This window comes from Haliotis rufescens, unplaced genomic scaffold (assembly GCF_023055435.1).
Source record: "Haliotis rufescens isolate VD_foot unplaced genomic scaffold, xgHalRufe1.0.p SCAF_2, whole genome shotgun sequence".
Classification (NCBI taxonomy): Eukaryota; Metazoa; Mollusca; class Gastropoda; order Lepetellida; family Haliotidae; genus Haliotis; species Haliotis rufescens.
In genome coordinates, this window is record NW_025963890.1 from 13,738,922 (window position 1) to 13,757,112 (window position 18,191).

At 40.5% G+C, this 18,191-nt stretch overlaps 1 protein-coding gene across 1 annotated transcript in view; it reads left to right on the top strand.

Annotated features, from left to right (window-relative positions):
• The first annotated feature begins 3,414 nt into the window (after nucleotides 1-3,414).
• LOC124113747 (pikachurin-like) overlaps nucleotides 3,415-18,191 on the top strand; it is a 151,858-nt gene continuing 137,081 nt past the window's right edge. Inside the window, exon 1 of the mRNA XM_046474258.2 lies at nucleotides 3,415-3,767. Within this exon, the coding sequence (XP_046330214.1) occupies nucleotides 3,638-3,767 (130 nt within the window). The 5' untranslated portion in view covers nucleotides 3,415-3,637. The remainder of the gene's footprint in view (nucleotides 3,768-18,191) is intronic.

Consider the following 18,191-nt stretch of genomic DNA (forward strand, 5'->3'; position numbering starts at 1 on the left):
GTCCTAGCGATATTTTGACAGCTTATTCTGTTTTTTTATTACGTCCTTCGGTTATAGGTGCTTTACTTTATGGCTTTCTTTGAATTGAGTGAACATTTTTTCAAGCAAATAATTTTGAAAGTGGGAGGTACCCGAATTGGTATTGTTTGAAAATAGACCTAGGAGTTTTCGAGACCAGAGTGCAGGTGGCGGTATCACGACGCCACGTCCTTCAGCAAGGCCTGGGTGCCGGTGTACAAAGCGATCTCAGCGCTAAGGTGATCGTAACTCCCACACCGTAACATGGAGTTACGACAGTCGTACCGATAAGGTTAATAGTACAACGGCACCCAGGCCCTGGTTCCATGAAGCGACCTTAGCGTTAAGTCGTTGGTACCTTCTATACTTCAACACAGACTCACGACGGTCTTAGGGCTAAAATCGCTTTGTGGAACGGGGCTCGGTGGCTTAAGACGCCATAATGTGTTGTGCAGCTACGATCCACTATTTTTGGTTCGAATGCTACATACTACACAGCCCGTTGTCCCACAGCAGTGGTAATGTTGCCACATACTATACAGCCCCTTGTCCCACAGCAGTGGTAATGTTGCCATATACTATACAGCCCGTTGTCCCACAACAGTGGTAATGTTGCCACATAATACACCCCGTTGTCTCACACCTGTGGTAATGTTGAGACATAATACAGCCCGTTGTCCCACAGCAGTGGTAATGTTGCCACATAATATACAGCCCGTTGTCCCACAGCAGTGGTAATGTTGCCACATACTATACAGCCCGTTGTCCCACAGCAGTGGTAATGTTGCCACATACTACACAGCCCATTGTCTCACACCTGTGGTAATGTTGAGACATAATACAGCCCATTGTCTCACAGCAGTGGTAATGTTGCCACATAATACACAATCCGTTGTCTCACACCTGTGGTAATGTTGAGACATAATACAGCCCGTTGTCTCACAGCAGTGTTAATGTTGCCACATATTAGAACCTCTTGTCTCACACCTGTGGCAATGTTACCACATATTATACGGCCCGATATCTCACATCAGTGGTAATGTCGCCACATACTATACAGCCCGTTGTCTCACAGCAGTGGCAATGTTGCCACATAATACACAGCCCGTTGTCTCACACCTGTGGTAATGTTGAGACATAATACAGCCCGTTGTCTCACACCTATGGTAATGTAGCCACATACTATACAGCCCGTTGTCCCACACCTGTGGTAATGCTGTGGGTTTTCGTTCACATCAGGCCGTGGTAGGGCTGGTTATAAAACGGGCCTCTCAGAACGAGCCCGACCAGTAGAAGTTGAAAACATGTATTCCTTGTGTGCGGGGCCAGTTTTATATACTGGGATTAGGATACAGTGGGAAATCAAACCTTTGCTGTCAGCGCACATGGTGAGATGAAACAACTCTTTATAAGAAATATAAAAATATAATCATAATAAATAAAGTCAACGTCAGAGAATATCCAGTCTCGGTTATCCACCGAAACAGGTTCCATTAGGCGTAAAATACAAAATAATGGTGGAAATCACTGGATCACTGAAAATTACTGACAACACCGGGTGTTCGCGAAGGAGCATGTCCTGCACAATTGGTACCAATGGGGATGCCTACTTCTTGCCTGAATGCCCTGTCCTCATCACACATACACACCGACATTGGGGTTGGGTGTAACGCCGCTTTAAACAGTATTTAAGTTCTATCATGGCGTGTCAGCTTGATGTTGGAGGCAAGCCCGTCGTTATGGAAGTCTAACGGCCAGCCCACACTGAAGCACCGCCACAGCGCGTAACTCGACGTAGCTACGTTTTTTTTAACAGCAACCCAGATTACCGCAGCGCGTTGACGTCAAAAGTGTTCGATTGCTCAAAATATTTTGCTGCCGTGTCGTACCAGGGATAATGCAATGGACCCAGGAACCAAATATTACATTCATTTCCACCTGTCTTCTCCGATTGAGATACATCAGTATTCATGCTTTCTACTCACGCATGCAACCCGTGAAGATTCCGGGGTAGAATAGGTCTTCAGCAACCCATGCTTGTCGTAAGAGGCGACTACGCTTGTCGTAAGAGGCGACTAACGGGATCGGGTGGCAAGGCTCGCTTACTTGGTTGATGCAAGTCATCGTATCCCAATTGCGTGGATCGATGCTCATGGTGTTACTCATTACTGGATTGTCTGGTACAGACTCGATTATTTACAGACCGCCGTCATATAGCTGGAATATTGCGTTGAATGTGGCGTTAAAGAACAAACAAACAAACGTAAAACAACGAACGAAGAACTCGGGACAAGGTTCTCAGTGGTTATACAATATTATTCATTAAACGACCACTATATATGTCCAATATGACTGATTGTTATACCTTCAATTCTATTTACATTTTTTTCCTGAACTGCTGCTCTGATATCCTGTCTGAATGTAGGTTTTAAAAACTGCTGAACTGTGCAGAGTTGCTTCACGTGGGTGCCGGCCTTAAGATGTTCGCCACTTCGGTGGAAATCACTTGGGTGCTGACAAACTAAGGATCATATACTGTGAAAATCTGATATTCGAATCCACATTACATTACATTACTTTGGTCCGCTGGCTCACTTATCCGTACATTTGTTACTCCGGACAATTTTAGTGGGGAGGCTACCGGTCGGATTAACGAGGTATCACTGTATAGAAGTCGAGTTACGTCTTTACGACGTACGTTTACAAACATAAAAATATGTTTTTCTGACGTTTATCACCAGAATATTACAGCTATAAAACTGCGGTCAGTAAATTATCGAGTCTGGAACAGAAAATCCAGTGATTGACATCAATGCCAAAACGCTTACAGAATTTCTGCAATGTCTTTTTAAGTATATCGCATACACAACCCCAATACCGACGTAGATATCTCTTTGGCGTAAATGGTGCTAACTGCTCACATGTTATTAAATCCTGTTTAATTACGACCAACTCAAAACACACAACTTATTTTAAGAGGTTTGTGTAGTCAAATGTTCAGTATTGAGTTTAAGGATATTATTCATGTGTAGGTGCCGCGAGGTGACTGTTAGGAATCGATTTTTTCACGATTGTCTTCTTGCTCGTCCAAGCAGCTTTGTGCTTTGATGTATGGGAATGAACCTGTTAGAACCACCTGTACGGCGTGGTTGTCTCCCTTTCACACTGCCTCCTCAACCCGTTATTTTCCATAGGGGGTGTTGTTAGTCGCCTTGTCAATTCCCGATCGAAAAAAACTCATTTATTCTTTGAATAAATGTCTATTTATGATATCTGCTACAAAACAAGAACGTGTTTGGTAACCCCCCATGTACTAATGATTTCAGAGGTGTAGCTACTCACAATGGATATATCGACCGGCAACCTTTCTCCCCTCAAGACAAAATAGAACCGTCCTCTGTTAAGGTTAGCAGAGAGTTGATTATCCGTGACCAAAACCTCGTTTGTGAAACTGTCAAAACACGAGGGATGAGGAAACGCGGATCGGTGTTGGAGTTACGTGGCTCGCGACAGTAGCATATACATGCGATCTTGTCTGGATAATTTTAGGATGGACGTATAGCTTGTGATACACTTTACAGTCCCGTTACTTCGTCTGATAGGAACGACCCACGAGAAAATGGCGACTCAATCTCACCAGTATTACGAACGTTTATCATCCTTACCATGGATCTGCATTGTTACATTGCTGTGCACTGTGGCGGTATCTGAGGCTAAACACCCAGAGAAGATTGTAGCTTTCTTCCAAGGTAAGAATAGCTTTACAGTTGATGACGGTATGAATAATACCGCAATGATTACCCGCTTGAAACTGGCTCTTGTTGTTAGAATCAACAGTCCTGAGGACCCAGCGCATCATGTGTGTGTATTGCAATGCATTAGTCTTCAACGTGCATGCACAGGTGTAAATTGCGGTGTATTGTTCGCTCGAATGGTTCTAGAACGTAGTGTGACGTTCGTTCATCAGATCCTGGAACAACTTTTGAGAAATAACGTGTTATATATTGCAGCTTTGCTTGGGATGGTTCTATTTTCCAGGATGGTTCTATTTTCCAGGCCTTTCTATATACATACCAGTTCATGAATGATATATGGCTATATTTATCGCTTTGGTTTGACACTACCTACAATAGCGATAACAGAGGCAAATGATGCTTTTGAATGAACGACTAATATATATTGTTATGTTTGTTGTGTAGAGTATGTACTATGAATACAAGATACTCATGTTTAGGATAGGTAGCTTAATGACATTAATCCGTGCTAAAATAAGTTCTAATAGAAATTTCTGTCAGAATTTATGAAACAAAAATTTCTCTTTTAACTGCAATAAAAATGAAAGTAATCGAATATCATTTAGTTTAATCTAAGTAGATACAGAAACTTTCCCTTAAGGTGCTCTTGTACTTCAGTGTCAAAGATTTATTCTTTATCAGGTTTATGAATTGTATTTGCCATTACATATAATTCGTTTATACCATATGTCAATTGTTTTTACAACGATGTGTTAAATAGAGATACTATTAATTTAACCAGTTGAGCAATGTTATTCAATTTGCATAGTTGTAGCACCCTTGTGCTCAAGTGGTTACATAACTGACAAATTGGCAACAATTTGCAACAAGACTAGATACTTGTATACTACTTGTTAATAAGATACCCATTTTGTATGTGTAGAACTATTATATCACTAGGCTGGCTAATTATATAAATGGTGCAAACTTCTCATTTTTTAAATTCATTGCATACTTGCTTTTTCTGTATTACATTTACTGAGGCTAAGTTAGCCATGAATGTGTATTTACTATACAAATAAATTTACTTTCAGTCAATAGGAATTTCATCAAAGGTTTCAAATCAATGAGAAGTGTAAATGTAAATGTTTATATTAATTTCAGTTATACAGTATACAGCTAAGCACAAATAATAATGTGTGCATCTGGAATGGGACTTAAATTAATTATTCAGTGAATATTGTACTCGTTTCAAAATGAATTAAAACATAAAAAGTCCCACAAAACATGGATGTGATGTATTTGATTTAATCCTTCAGTATTTCTATTTAATCCATTTCTAACTGTTATTAGTTGTCTTTCAAATATTTATGAATCAAACAGAGAAGGGAAACATACAATAACATGAAACAATTTTAATGAAAAATTGCTGAGAAAGAAAACATATTTGCTTTGAGGCTTTTGCTGGTGAATGCATTCCCTTCTTGTTAGAAGGGAAAAAACCTGATGAATAAATATCAAATTTTCATCATTTGTGTTGCTTGGCGAAATTCTAGAGGCTGATTCACTCTCAAATTCTGAAGTGAAATAGCTTCCAAAGATCAGGTTCACAGAATCCTAAAATCAATAATTATGCATTGAGTTTCATATTGGATTGAATAATTAAGGAACCAGTTACACATGAAGAGGACTACAAATACAGTAGCAGTTGAAGCAGTGTGATGTACACAGTCAGAAATCATCAATGGATTGAACATAAAATATTGGGAAGGTTTAAACAGTTGCATGGATTTGATGAAATGATTGTTGCAAGAATATTGTGATTTAATTTCAGAGGTGAGCATTGGGTGGGTGGTGTTTGAAAACTAAACATTCTGTTGATTGTATGCATGTTCAATGACAAGCGATCTTCAAAGAGATAAGAGATATTATATTGATCCCTTCAACATATAGCAGGACAGACTGACATATTGTGTTTACATATGTGTATGATGGGTACTGGAGAAGCTAGATATTGCTGCTTCTTTTATTTCTCAATTTTTTAATGTACACATTTTTTAAAGGATACAAATGATTAAGAGCTGTAGAATGTTTAGTCTAGCAAAAATGGTGTTCATCTTCAAGGCAGTTCTAATTTGGAGAGCTAATAATTCATCTGAAAACATAACTAGGTGATCTGAAAAAAATATCTTAATTTCAGAAACACAGTCCTTGTAAAAGAGGTTAACTTTTTGTAGAAGTAGGTTCTGATAACATGTTTAGAATCACTGTTTTGTCTTGCAAATTACATTACTTTGTACAAAATTTATGCTAGTCTGTCTCCCAGACCCTAGGGAATATATTAAATATGAAGTCAAACTCAAGTCTATGATGATTAACATGATTAAGCAATTTAAGGATTACGGATTGTTCTGGGCTCAATTTGTTTTTTACTGTATATTTTGTGGATATATATTTTTAAATGAGATAACTTTATTTCTGGGATTAGTCTAAATTTATCCTTTTGCAGGGATTATTCAGCTACAAATCTGGAGCAAATGTCTGTAAAAATTCTCAAATTGGAATTAAAAATGTGTCCAGTGATGTTATAGTAATAACTAATATTATTGCTTTGAGAATAGACTTGCTTTTCACTGATAACAGGACCAAAAAAACAAGAAGAGGCTTTACTGTTAGATTTACGTACATATTTACATTGGATGAAATATTATAATACCCCTGAATTCTAAGAAAATATGAAATTTTATCAAGAAAATCACAATTTTGAATAACATTATCTCTTTCCCAATTTCATTTTGGAATGTTAGATAAATCCCTGTAATGTTAGATTAAAACCAATGTTTTGTAAACACATTTTTAAAAATACAAAATAGATATTTAGAGCACTTAAAAATTCAAGGAAGCACTAAAATATATTATGACCTCCTGAAATATATATTATGACCCCTATTGTCTGAAGTGGCTTAATTCTGAAAATTCTACATCCAAAGCAAAAACACCTTGACCAGTTATAAATAATTCCGGTATCATGATTAGATCTAATGTGGATGAAGCTTTATAATGAGATATAACCTCAATTAGTACCCACTGTAGTATGTCCCATTGTGGCCTACAACAACTCTTGTTTGCTGCCATCTGTTAGTGCCTAGCTACTGTACAGACACTGCTGGGAGAGCTCCAAGCACCTGTCGACAGCCTCATCACTACTGCATGGGAGATCACGCTTCCAGTGATACGGTGGGAATAATCCTAGAAATCCTGTCTGTGAAACGGCGTTCTAGGGTAGCTGCTTGTCTTATTGAGAGAACGATGGTGAGGGTGTTTGGAAACGAGCCAGCTGGGGGGATAGGCTGTTATCAATTTTGTATAAGGTTGTTTTCAAAAAAGAAATCCATGTCTTGTTTTTATCCAGTGTGGCAGTCACCGTGTTGGTGATTTTGTAGTGTTGATGAATTCAGAAGCTCACTCAAAATGGTAATGCATCACTTTGGGTTTTCCTCCCACATCAAGCTTGCATGCTGTGTTATAACTAAAATAGTGTTCAAGTCTGCATTTGAAACAACCCAGTTATGGGTGTGTGTTTTATCAATCGTCATTCGGTGCTTGTGAAGGCCGGGGCAAAATCAGCATCAGACTTGAGTAGAACGTTATGAAGGCGTGAATATGTAACTATGTCTTAGCGTCCAGGGAATTTCGGATTGTAAAAGTGGAGCCATTTATATAGCTACATTTTCGCAGCTAAACCTTTGAATGAATGTCCAGAAGAGCAGAAGGGGTCTTATGCTGCTTTTGGCAATATCACAGTCACAGACTTACCAATGGCCTTGTGAAATTGTTCCACTGAGGGAATCAAACCAGGATATTTGTTTGGACAAGGATTGCTTTAACCGCTACTTCACTGCTTGACTTTGCCTTGGACCTAACAGAAGTCAACATGCAAGGCTAGTCATCCCTGGTTAAGTGATCAAGATTAACAGATAGAGTTAGGATACAGCTTTTTGGAAGCGGGTGGGGGTGGGGGTGCATTATAACATACAAATACTGGATGTATGCATGCGTTATTTTTGAAAACATATTACCGAACTATATTTAGTATATCAGGTTCCCGTTCCACAAAGCAATGTTAGGAATAAGACGATTGTAACTCTCATTCTTTAACTTAGATTTGGGGACAGAAGATTTAATGTTCTGGGGGGAATCTTGGATTATATATAAAACATTTTTATCCCAGACAATATGATTGAAATCTGTGCACATCAAGAAATCTTTGGTAACTGGGCCTATGCCTGCATGCACAAAACAAGTTTAGCATTGTTTCTGTATCAACTGAAATGTCAGCATGTCAGTGTTGGGCTTTGTTGTGTTTGTTTTCTGTGTCCTATGCACTAGCTGCACAGTATTGATTTCTTGTTGATAGAAGTATATACATGTCCATTCCACCCTCTGGTTTGTAGCTGAATGTCAGGTCAGAGATAGGTCCACTGTATGTAGGAAGGATCAATGATACTCTCTGATTTGAGATAATGTTATGGCCTAGAAGCTATGGCCATTATGAATTCATGACATGTTCTACCAACTTGGCTAGCTTAAAAAAGCCCATGGGGGTAGTTCAGTTGGTAAGCTGAGTGCGTTACATGTTAACTAGTTACAACTGGACCAAGAAGTCTCTCCCAACATGGGTGAATAGTGTGAAGCCCATTCCTGGTGTCCCTGCCAACACACCACTGCATTACTGCATGATAAATACATTGAACCTCACTCCCTTTGTCAAACATAATCCAACTCCCTTACTCACTCCAACATAGGCTCATTCCCTTTGTCAAACATAGGCTGATTCCCTAACTTACTCAAACATAGGCTCACTCCCTTTGTCAAAAATAGGCTGATTCCCTAACTTACTCAAACATAGGCTCACTCCCTTTGTCAAACATAGGCTGATTCCCTAACTTACTCAAACATAGGCTGACTCCCTTGTTCAAACATAGGCTGACTCCCTTGTTCAAACATTGGCTGACTCCTTTGTTCAAACATAGGCTGATTCCCTTACTCAAACATTGGTTGATTCCCTTACTCAAACATAGGATGACTCCCTTGTTCAAACATATGCTCAAGCCCTTAATCACTCTCTTGAAAACAGGCTGACTCTTTACTTAAATAGAGTGAGTGATCTTCTTCATTATTGCATCATATCTAGGAGCAGACGCCTAGAAAAGGCTGCACACATTTAACCAATGTGGGGAATCGAAGCCAGGTCTTTGTCTCAACAAACCAACACTCTAACCACTTGGCTACCCAACTGCCCATCACTCTAATAACCCTAAGCTTCCTTTACTTTATCAGTTTCTAGTGGTAATGGCACTTCATGTACCTCTTTCACTTGCCTGCTAGTTGTTTTATCTTGGAAGAACAGGATCCATCTACAAAATGATCGTAAATGATAAAATTCCTATAATTTACTCATAATTCTTTAATCATGAAAGGAGGAATCTCAGAGCTTCAGATAAGCTGTGTATTTGCGTAAAATACACCTTAAATAAACTGAAATACATCGAAAAATCAGTGTGTATCAGTGATCAGTGTGGATCAGTGTGTATCAGTGATCGTGAAATTCACTTACCAACAGTTACATTCGGAAATGTTTGTGCGACAACCATACTGATAGATGCCAATCGAAAAGCACATCGTTCGTAGTGAGTGTACATGTTGTATTGTAAACAGTCGCTGATTGGAGATTAAAAAAATAGCACCTTTCTTACAATCAAGGTTTTGCAAATAAAAATGGCTTCCGGGAGAAGGAGCCGCAAGCAGACACAGAAGGGTATACTACTATTCATATAGTTTAAAATGACTTATTGGGATCTTTACGAAACAGGTTTTCAAGTTAAAATACCCAAATGTCAAGAAACAGATGGGTAAAAAATGTTTGAATACACTCTAAAAATTGTGGATACCGAATCAAAATCAAATCCCTGGGTAAAATACACAAATAACCAAAGGCTTGTCTATATCTCTGGAATCTAGAGGTTGTAATGTCTGACAAATGCAAGAAAGTAATTACTACAAAGCTAAATAAATCAGAATTTCAACATTGTGCCCATGAGGGAATTAAGCCAGGATATTCGTCTGGACCAAGGACTGCTTTAACTGTTGTGCTACCTCATTGTCTAATTGGGAGCACGGGTGGCCCAGTCATCTAAGGCGCTGTGATTCGCTGTGCAAAGATGGTCCCTTGGGCACGCCAGAAACCTATGATTGTGGGTTCGAATCCCGGTTTACCCCGATTATATTTCTAGGTTTGTCAGCACCATACCCATGCTCGTGGGTTTCACCGAAGTGGTAAACATCTGAGACCTGCATCACTTCGGGCTTTCCTCCCATATTAAACTGACATGCCGCGATATAACTGGAATACTGTTAAAAGCGGCGTTAAACCCAACTCACTCACACTCACTGTCTAATCCAAATGTAGGAATGTATGAGAAATATTGCAAAGAAATTCCTTTAAAGCTAAATAAATCTGACAAACAGTACCTTGGTTTTGGCAAATACTCCTGCAAAGAATGGACTCAATTAACTACTAATGACATGACAGTATCAGATAACAAGTTTCCTATTTCATCTACGCTAAACTCATGTCCTTTGTATGGAACATACCTAAGATGGTAGTAACGTTATAGTCTGACCACTCAGGAGATACAATTAAGTGTTGGCCAATGGTTGGTCTATATGGCTTTAGTAATTTTTCACCTCAAGGACAGCTAAGTCCATGGTACATAATGTGCACAATGTATTGAGGCAGTCTGCATGACTAAGCCAGTATAGGAACAAGGCGTGAGTGTGAGAGACCTGTAGGTAGCTGTATGGGAAAGGTGTGGGTATAATGGCTATGTGGAGTGTATATCAGTAGCTTCATCATACCTGAGTGACTCCATCGTAGGCTGTTGAACCGAAGTCTCTGGTGCAGGTTAGGGTAGGTGTTAATGTTCTAATAGTCACCCGATGAAAGGCAAGAAGTGGCCCTGAAATGTCGTGACAGACAGTAAAGAAGATTCAAAAGATTCATGTCTTCAGGTGGTGATTGAAAAACGGAGTGATGCCTTAGCTGATTTGTCATGTGTAGTGTGAGATGGGATTGGAGAATTAATATCTTGGTTTGTTACCTGTTATGGTGGTGTTTGATACACCACTTGAGAACATGTCCAAAAGTTCAGTGAAGCCTTGTAACTCTAAAGTCCTTTGTCAAATTATCAGGAAGTTAAGACAAGAATCATCTTGATATCAACTTGAAGCAGCATTTTCAGTTCATTGTTTTGTTTTGTTTGTTTAATGCAGTGCTCAGCAATATTCCAGCTTTATGATGGCAGTCTGTAAATAATCAAATCTGGACTAGACATTCCAGTGATTGATATCATGACTATTGATCTACGCAATTGTGATACAATGACATGCATCAACCAAGTCAGTGAGCCTGAACACCCAATTCTGTTAGTTGCCTGTTACGACAAGCCTTTTACAGCAAGTATTTTATTAGCTGATCTTATTAGACCAAACAGAATTTTAGTAGACATGGCCTTTGGTCTAGTGGCTAGAATAAGTTTCAACCAAACAAAACTTCAAGTAGCCAGTTGGACCAGAATTCTTCTATACATCTGCAATTATTCACACTGGTATTGGCAAACATTAAAGTTACAGATACTGGAGGCTGACTTTTTGTATTTTCTTCTAGCTGGTGGGACCATCTCAAGTTTAAAATTACTGGCACTGATTGATGTGAGGCATGCTCAGTGGCATTTGTTCAGTTGACAGGCATGCATAGTTGTCAAACTCGGGTGCATTCGTGAATAACTCATATTATTCCAGGACAAGCCGAATAGTGACTCGTGCCCCTTTCATGGCCATTTTTGCGACTGGGTTCCGTCTAAGCGCAAACAGGAATAGCTTTAAGAATTGTCAACTCATTGCGCAATGATTTGCGTTTATTTCCCCCATGTCATATATCATGTATATATTCCAGATGCTATTGAAACCACACCGGGACTTACAGTATTATACAGTGTGATTAAACATATTTAACTTGTCTTTGGCATATTTTTAAATGCAAGATATGTGTAAAGTCCAAAATTATTCCTGTGTGATTCTTTGAAGTCATACGCTCATTCTGATTGGTTTGTCGTATTTATGCCCATAACCTGCATCGACATGGGGATGAGTCTTCTTACAGGTTACGGAAAGGCGCGAGCTTTGACGATAGCTCAAGTGAAGAAGCTTTATATAACACAAAGATGTCCAACATATACCCGAGCAGCGGTCACTTTTCATTTGCCAGTCAAGATAATACAAGGCATAGGAATGATGTGGTTAAGGTTACCAGACTTTATTGTTTTGTTGACCTTTGTATCAAATAAAAGTTTGTTGACATAAAAGTCTGTCAAGAACAAATGACGCACCAGAACGACAGTTGTCCACATCCAAAGCCACCCAAAATTTAATTTTATTCCCGTAACTGAAGAATTAGATGATGATGAATTAGAATTGTGGGCTGCTCAAGGCATGAGTCTGTTCTGTAATGTCAGTATGTAAAATTGACCAGTATGGTCATGATGTGATTGGTAATTTGAAGCATTTATATGGACCAGCAGGAAATAGTGATGGACCGTTATGATTGGTCATTTGAAACATTTACGTGGGCCAGCAGCAAATAGTGATGTACAGTTATGATCGGTCATTTGATGCATTTACAGGAGCCAGCAGCAAATAGTGATGGGTCATTCTGATTGGTCACTTGAAACATTTACAGGGCCCCCAGCAAATAGTCATGGGTCATTGTGATGGTTGTGATTGCTCATAAAGCACTGTGTGGTCTTAGTTTCAGAATCTGAAAATAATTTTATTTTTTTGAAAATCGACCATGGGTTTGGTCGAAAAATGATGATAAAGTATTGTTGTAGTACAAGGTTAGCATTAGTAATACTGGTTGAACTAGCCTGTCTCATTGTAGGTTGTTGTACAGTATTCCCATCAGTATCGCGACAGGATGTGCCAGTGATGTATGATAGTTATCATGTTCACACAAACAGCCATGGGGAAAACGGAAACCAGCAGATTGTTATCTTATTAAGGACATTCTCATGTTTTCCACAAATATTTTCTTTAAGCATATCATCCACAGGCTAGTGTTATCGCCTTACAGTCACAGCCTTGCTACAAACTATTTCAGCAAAATGTATAATTATAAACACACTGACTGCTCTTGGAGATGACAATCCCTCGATCAGGTGTCCATGAATACCCATTGACTGCTGTAACCTGACACAGTTATAAGCAGACAGTGACAGTTGTCATTTGTTTATACTAGCTTCACACCTGTGTCGAGGCTGGAGGTATGTTGGCCTGGACTTGGACTTTGCTTACTCTCATTACCTGTACAGTTAGCCGTGCAGGTAATTAGAGACAGGTGACTTCAGTGGAGGCGGGAAGGGTGTGTGCTAATTAACTCCTGGGGCAAAAGTGGCGTGGGGGTGAAAGCTGGGTGGAGATGCTGTGTGTAACAGGTGTGAGGGCAGGGTTGTAAGTTGGTGCGTGTGTTTGGTATGGTCAGGGATGTGGGTGGGGAGAGGGTTGTGGGTGTGGTCAAGGTTGTGGGTGTGGTCTGGGATATGGGTAGGGACATTAATGTGGATGGGATCAGGGAGGTGGAGGTTGGGCAGGGATGCAGTGGGGGGTCAGGGACGTGGGTAGGGATCAGGGACGTGGGTAGGGATCAGGGATGTGGGTGGGGTCAGGTATGTTGTTTGGGGTCAGGGTTGTGGGTGTGGTCAAGTTTGTGCGTGGGGACAGGTATATGGGTGTGGTCAAGCGTGTGGGTGGGGACAGGGAGGTGTATGGAGTCATGGAGATGGGTTGGACAAGGAGGTGGGTTGGGTCCGGGATGTGGGTGGGGACAAGGAGGTGGGTGGGGTCTGGGATGTGGGTGGGGACAAGGAGGTGCGTTGGGTCAGGGATGTGGGTGGGAGACAAGGAGGTGGGTTGGGTCCGGGATGTGGATGGGGGACAAGGAGGTGGGTGGGTCTGGGATGTGGGTGGGGACAAGGAGGTGGGTTGGGTCCGGGATGTGGGTGGGGACAAGGAGGTGGGTGGGGTCTGGGATGTGGGTGGGGACAAGGAGGTGCGTTGGGTCAGGGATGTGGGTGGGACAAGGAGGTGGGTTGGGTCCGGGATGTGGATGGGAGACAAGGAGGTGGGTTGGGTCCGGGATGTGGATGGGGGACAAGGAGGTGGGTGGGTCTGGGATGTGGGTGGGGACAAGGAGTTGGGTGGGGTCAGGGATGTGGGTGGGACAAGGAGGTGGGTTGGGTCCGGGATGTGGGTGGGGACAAGGAGGTTGGTGGGGTCCGGGATGTGGGTGGGGACAAAGAGGTGGGTGGGGTCCGGGATGTGGATGGGGTCCGGGATGTGGATGGGGACAAGGAGGTGGGCGGGGTCCGGGTTGTGGGTGGGGACAAGGAGGTGGGTTGGGTCCGGGATGTGGGTGGGGGCAAGGATGTGGGTGGGGTCCGGGATGTTGGTAGGGACAAAGAGGTGGGTGGGAAAGGAGGTAGGAGGGGACACAGAGGTTTGTGGGACAAGGAGGTGGTTGGGGTCCGTGATTTGGGTGGAGACAAGGAGGTGGGTGGGACAAGGTGGGTAAGGACAAGGGGGTGAGTGGGGTCAAGGAGGTGGGTGGGGTCAGGGATGTGGGCGTAGTCAGGGAGGTGGGTGGAGACAAGGTGGTGGGTGGGACAAGGTGGGTAAGGACAAGGAGGTGGGTGGAGTCAGGGATGTGGATGTGGCCAAGGATGTGAGTGGGGACAGGTATGGGTGAGTAGAAGAAAGTCAGAGTTAGGGGAGATGTTGTAAAGCTGCGATGGCTGATGGGTGAGAGTAAGGAAGTTTGTGGCATGTGGGATAATAACTTATTTAGACATGTCTGAGTCACAGTTATTTGAGGTATCTAGTTGACTTTGAAGCTTCTCAGTGTTAAAACAGTGTGTCAGACCAGAAGTACATTCTTTTGTTCCGGTAAATAGATTCACTTATGTTAATGCATGCTGCCTGAGGCTTGTGCAAATGTAGATGTGTAGATAGAAGGTCAAGGTCAGCGGAAGCATAATGGTAACTTTGTTTTTCTGTTAAAAGAAAGAAAAACAAAATGAGAAATGTTTGCATGTTTCATGAATCATGTTTTTTGTTAACATTTTCTCTTTTTTATTGTATTTTGAATTTTGAATTATTTGTTGGAGAGTTTAAGATGTTAAATAATGATTTTCCAAATATGTGCTTCAGTCAGAATACATTTGTGAATAGTTCTCTTTTCAACACTTACTGAACATTACAACATGTTAACAAGTGATTTCTACTGTTTGTTGATATCATGTTACGTTATGTTCGGTGAAACATAAAATAAACTACCCAGATGTTTGAAACAAACACTAATTCTAAAAAAGAAATGATTTGTGTTGTGACACATGGGAAATTTAATCTAATTAACATTTTGAAAACTCTCTTTACATCAGACTAGATTTGATTAATCCTTGGCCAACAATTGTCCTTCTTCTCGTTCACACTTGTAGCAGCACATGGCATCTCAGCAGACACAATGGAGTGATGGAGCTCTCCTGTGTGGGGGAGATACCATTGTCTCAGCCATGCCTTCAGCATAGGAGACCCTGATTAACTGGCGGTTGATTTATTACCGAGTCTGGTTTTTATTGATGTGGAAATTACACTCGAGATCCTGATGAATCTCCACTCTCTTAGGCAAATTGAAAACGCTGGTTATCGTTTTGCTTACAAACTTGTAATGCTAGGTGTCTCCTAAGTTTAACATAGAAACAGTATCATCTCTGGCTGATGGTGAACAACCTGTAGATGCATGTGTAAGGAATGTTTTGTGTAATATGTTTTTATATTTTTTAAAAAGTCATCTTTATAGATTATAATTGTTCATATTTGGTAAGACATAAATTGAAGATCATTTCAAGATGAAAAACCTGTTTGGTATAGGGACATTTTAATAATTTGTGTTCTGGTTTTCAATTATTTGTTAGTGTAATTCCTGTACCGTGGCGATTCATAACATTAATTTGTGTCTTCCTGAGAAAAACTATCCGTACCTTTAATTGAGAGTCACGAATGTAAACACAATGGTGTTATTGATATTAATCAGGAGTAGGTTATCTTGATCTGGTGTGTCAACAGTGGAAGTTGAGCCAACATGTACCAACCTCATACTGCAAGTTTAACCTATGCCATCTTGATTTGTATTTTAGAACCTTTTACATTTTGATATGATTCAGTATTTCATGAGTTGATTTAAAATGGGTTAATCTGGATGAAGACAGGTTGTTATAATCATTCTAATATCAGGAAGTGTGACAATCAGCATGCTTTCTGTCTACCTTTAAGATAGCCCCTCCCAGGACTTGTGATTTAGGAAAACCGACCGGCCCATTGTTTCACTTGCAACCTAAATGTTTTTACGTCTGGAGGTGAGGTGAGGTGAGGTGAGGTGAGGTGAGGTGAAATGTGATATGATCACGTTCAAGATTTTTGCATATAGCGCCTTGCATGCATGTGTGTTTATGTGTGTGTTTGTGTGTATTTCTTCTTGTACTAGTCTGGACTAATGCCACTAATTTAGTGCTAGCCTACTGAGATACCATGCCGCAGTTAAACATGGATACCCCACTCAGACACAGTGTACTGACTCTGACCTGATAAGTCTTTGTTTTATCCCATAATGCCGAGCGCCAGGCAGGAAACAACAATACAACATCTGGAAACAGCCTGCAAAACCCATTATACATTTAGAAAAAATATTATGTTTCTGCATCATTGCTGAAACTATTTGGACCTACAAGTTTGTGTGTTACACATTATAAAACAAAAGTTAAATAAAGTGAGTGAGTATGGTTTTACGCCACTTTTAGCAATATTCCAGCAATATCAAGGTGGGGGACAGAAATGGGCTTCACACATTGTACCCATGTGGGGAATTGAACCCAGGTCTTTGGTGTGATGAGCGAACACTTTAACCACTAGACTACCCCAGTTAAATAAAGAAGAACCCCTATCTATTAACCTGTTGTTTGAGTCCATGTGACCTGAACCCCTAGAATAACATTTGGACTCTGAAATTAACATATTTTACAGAAAAAAAACGGTTGTTAAAATATCTTAATAAAATATAATAAAAAGGAGCCCAGAGACTGTCTTCATTTCCCTGAAACTGCAGTAATCTAGAATGGCCCACTGTCATAAACTTGCATGGGCTGTATTGGATATATTTGTTTCAGGGTCTGTATGATAGAAACACAAGTACTTTTGTTTTCCTAATTGTGCACAGTGTTGTAATGCTTTTAGATTTTGCAAGAAGCTCCAATTAAATTTGGTAATGGTGACTTTTATTTGTGTACTTTTCATAGTTGTGCAGCTTAACAGAAGCACTGAACATGTGTGAGATGGTTTGAGCAGACTGTGGTCTGGTATTGCTGCAGGATTCATGCGAAATAAATACTTATGGTAATCTTGCTGATGTCAGCAAATATATTTTGCTACCAAAATAGCATGTCATAAGAACCAAGGCATGATAATAGACAGCTGTCTATGCATTAAGGTAGGGTTAAATCTGAAATGACAATGGTCATCGAGCAATCTAGAAATGAAACTTACCATTGTCCATGCAGATAATTATTATTTCATGACTCTGTAAATAAACTATGAGCCAGACATGCATCTCATATTTCTAGCCTGATTAAAGATATCGCAAACCCAAAGATTTAGATAAGAGTATCTCTTCCACTGACTGTTCATTTACATGCCCATCGTTTTGCAGTTCAATCACAGCGATACGGCTGCATGCTAATTCTGGATCTAACGTCATTTCTCTGTTGGACCACTAAGTAGACCAAAATGAGATCTCAAGATGTCGACAAAGGCTGAGTGTATCTGTCATGTAATTTCCTGATACTCCCTAAGGTTTCCTGAAATTGCTTTGAGAGATTATAGTCTCCGCCATCCCTTCTCCAAGTCTCTGTTTGCTGAGCATGTCATAACCAAACCATAGCCTGTTTGCTGCCATTGCTTGCCCATCATGGGGCACCTGCTAAATTAGCCCCACAACTACCCATAGCATCAAATGACCAGTGGGTAGGATGTGCAGGATCAATGCCATCTGATCCCTTGGTCATCCTTGACCATTGATTCTTCAGCATTGTCCAGGAGTAATCAAAGAAGGAACAATGGCTGTTTAGGATGGTTCCACTGCATCTGCAGGTTCTAATCGCTTTTTCCAAAATTTGATGCTTTTGCTTGATTGAAGTATTGAAACTTTCCAGATCAATTTAGGGTCATTAGTTTAGGTCAGGGCCTCTGTTTGAATTTGTTTGAGAAAGGTTAATT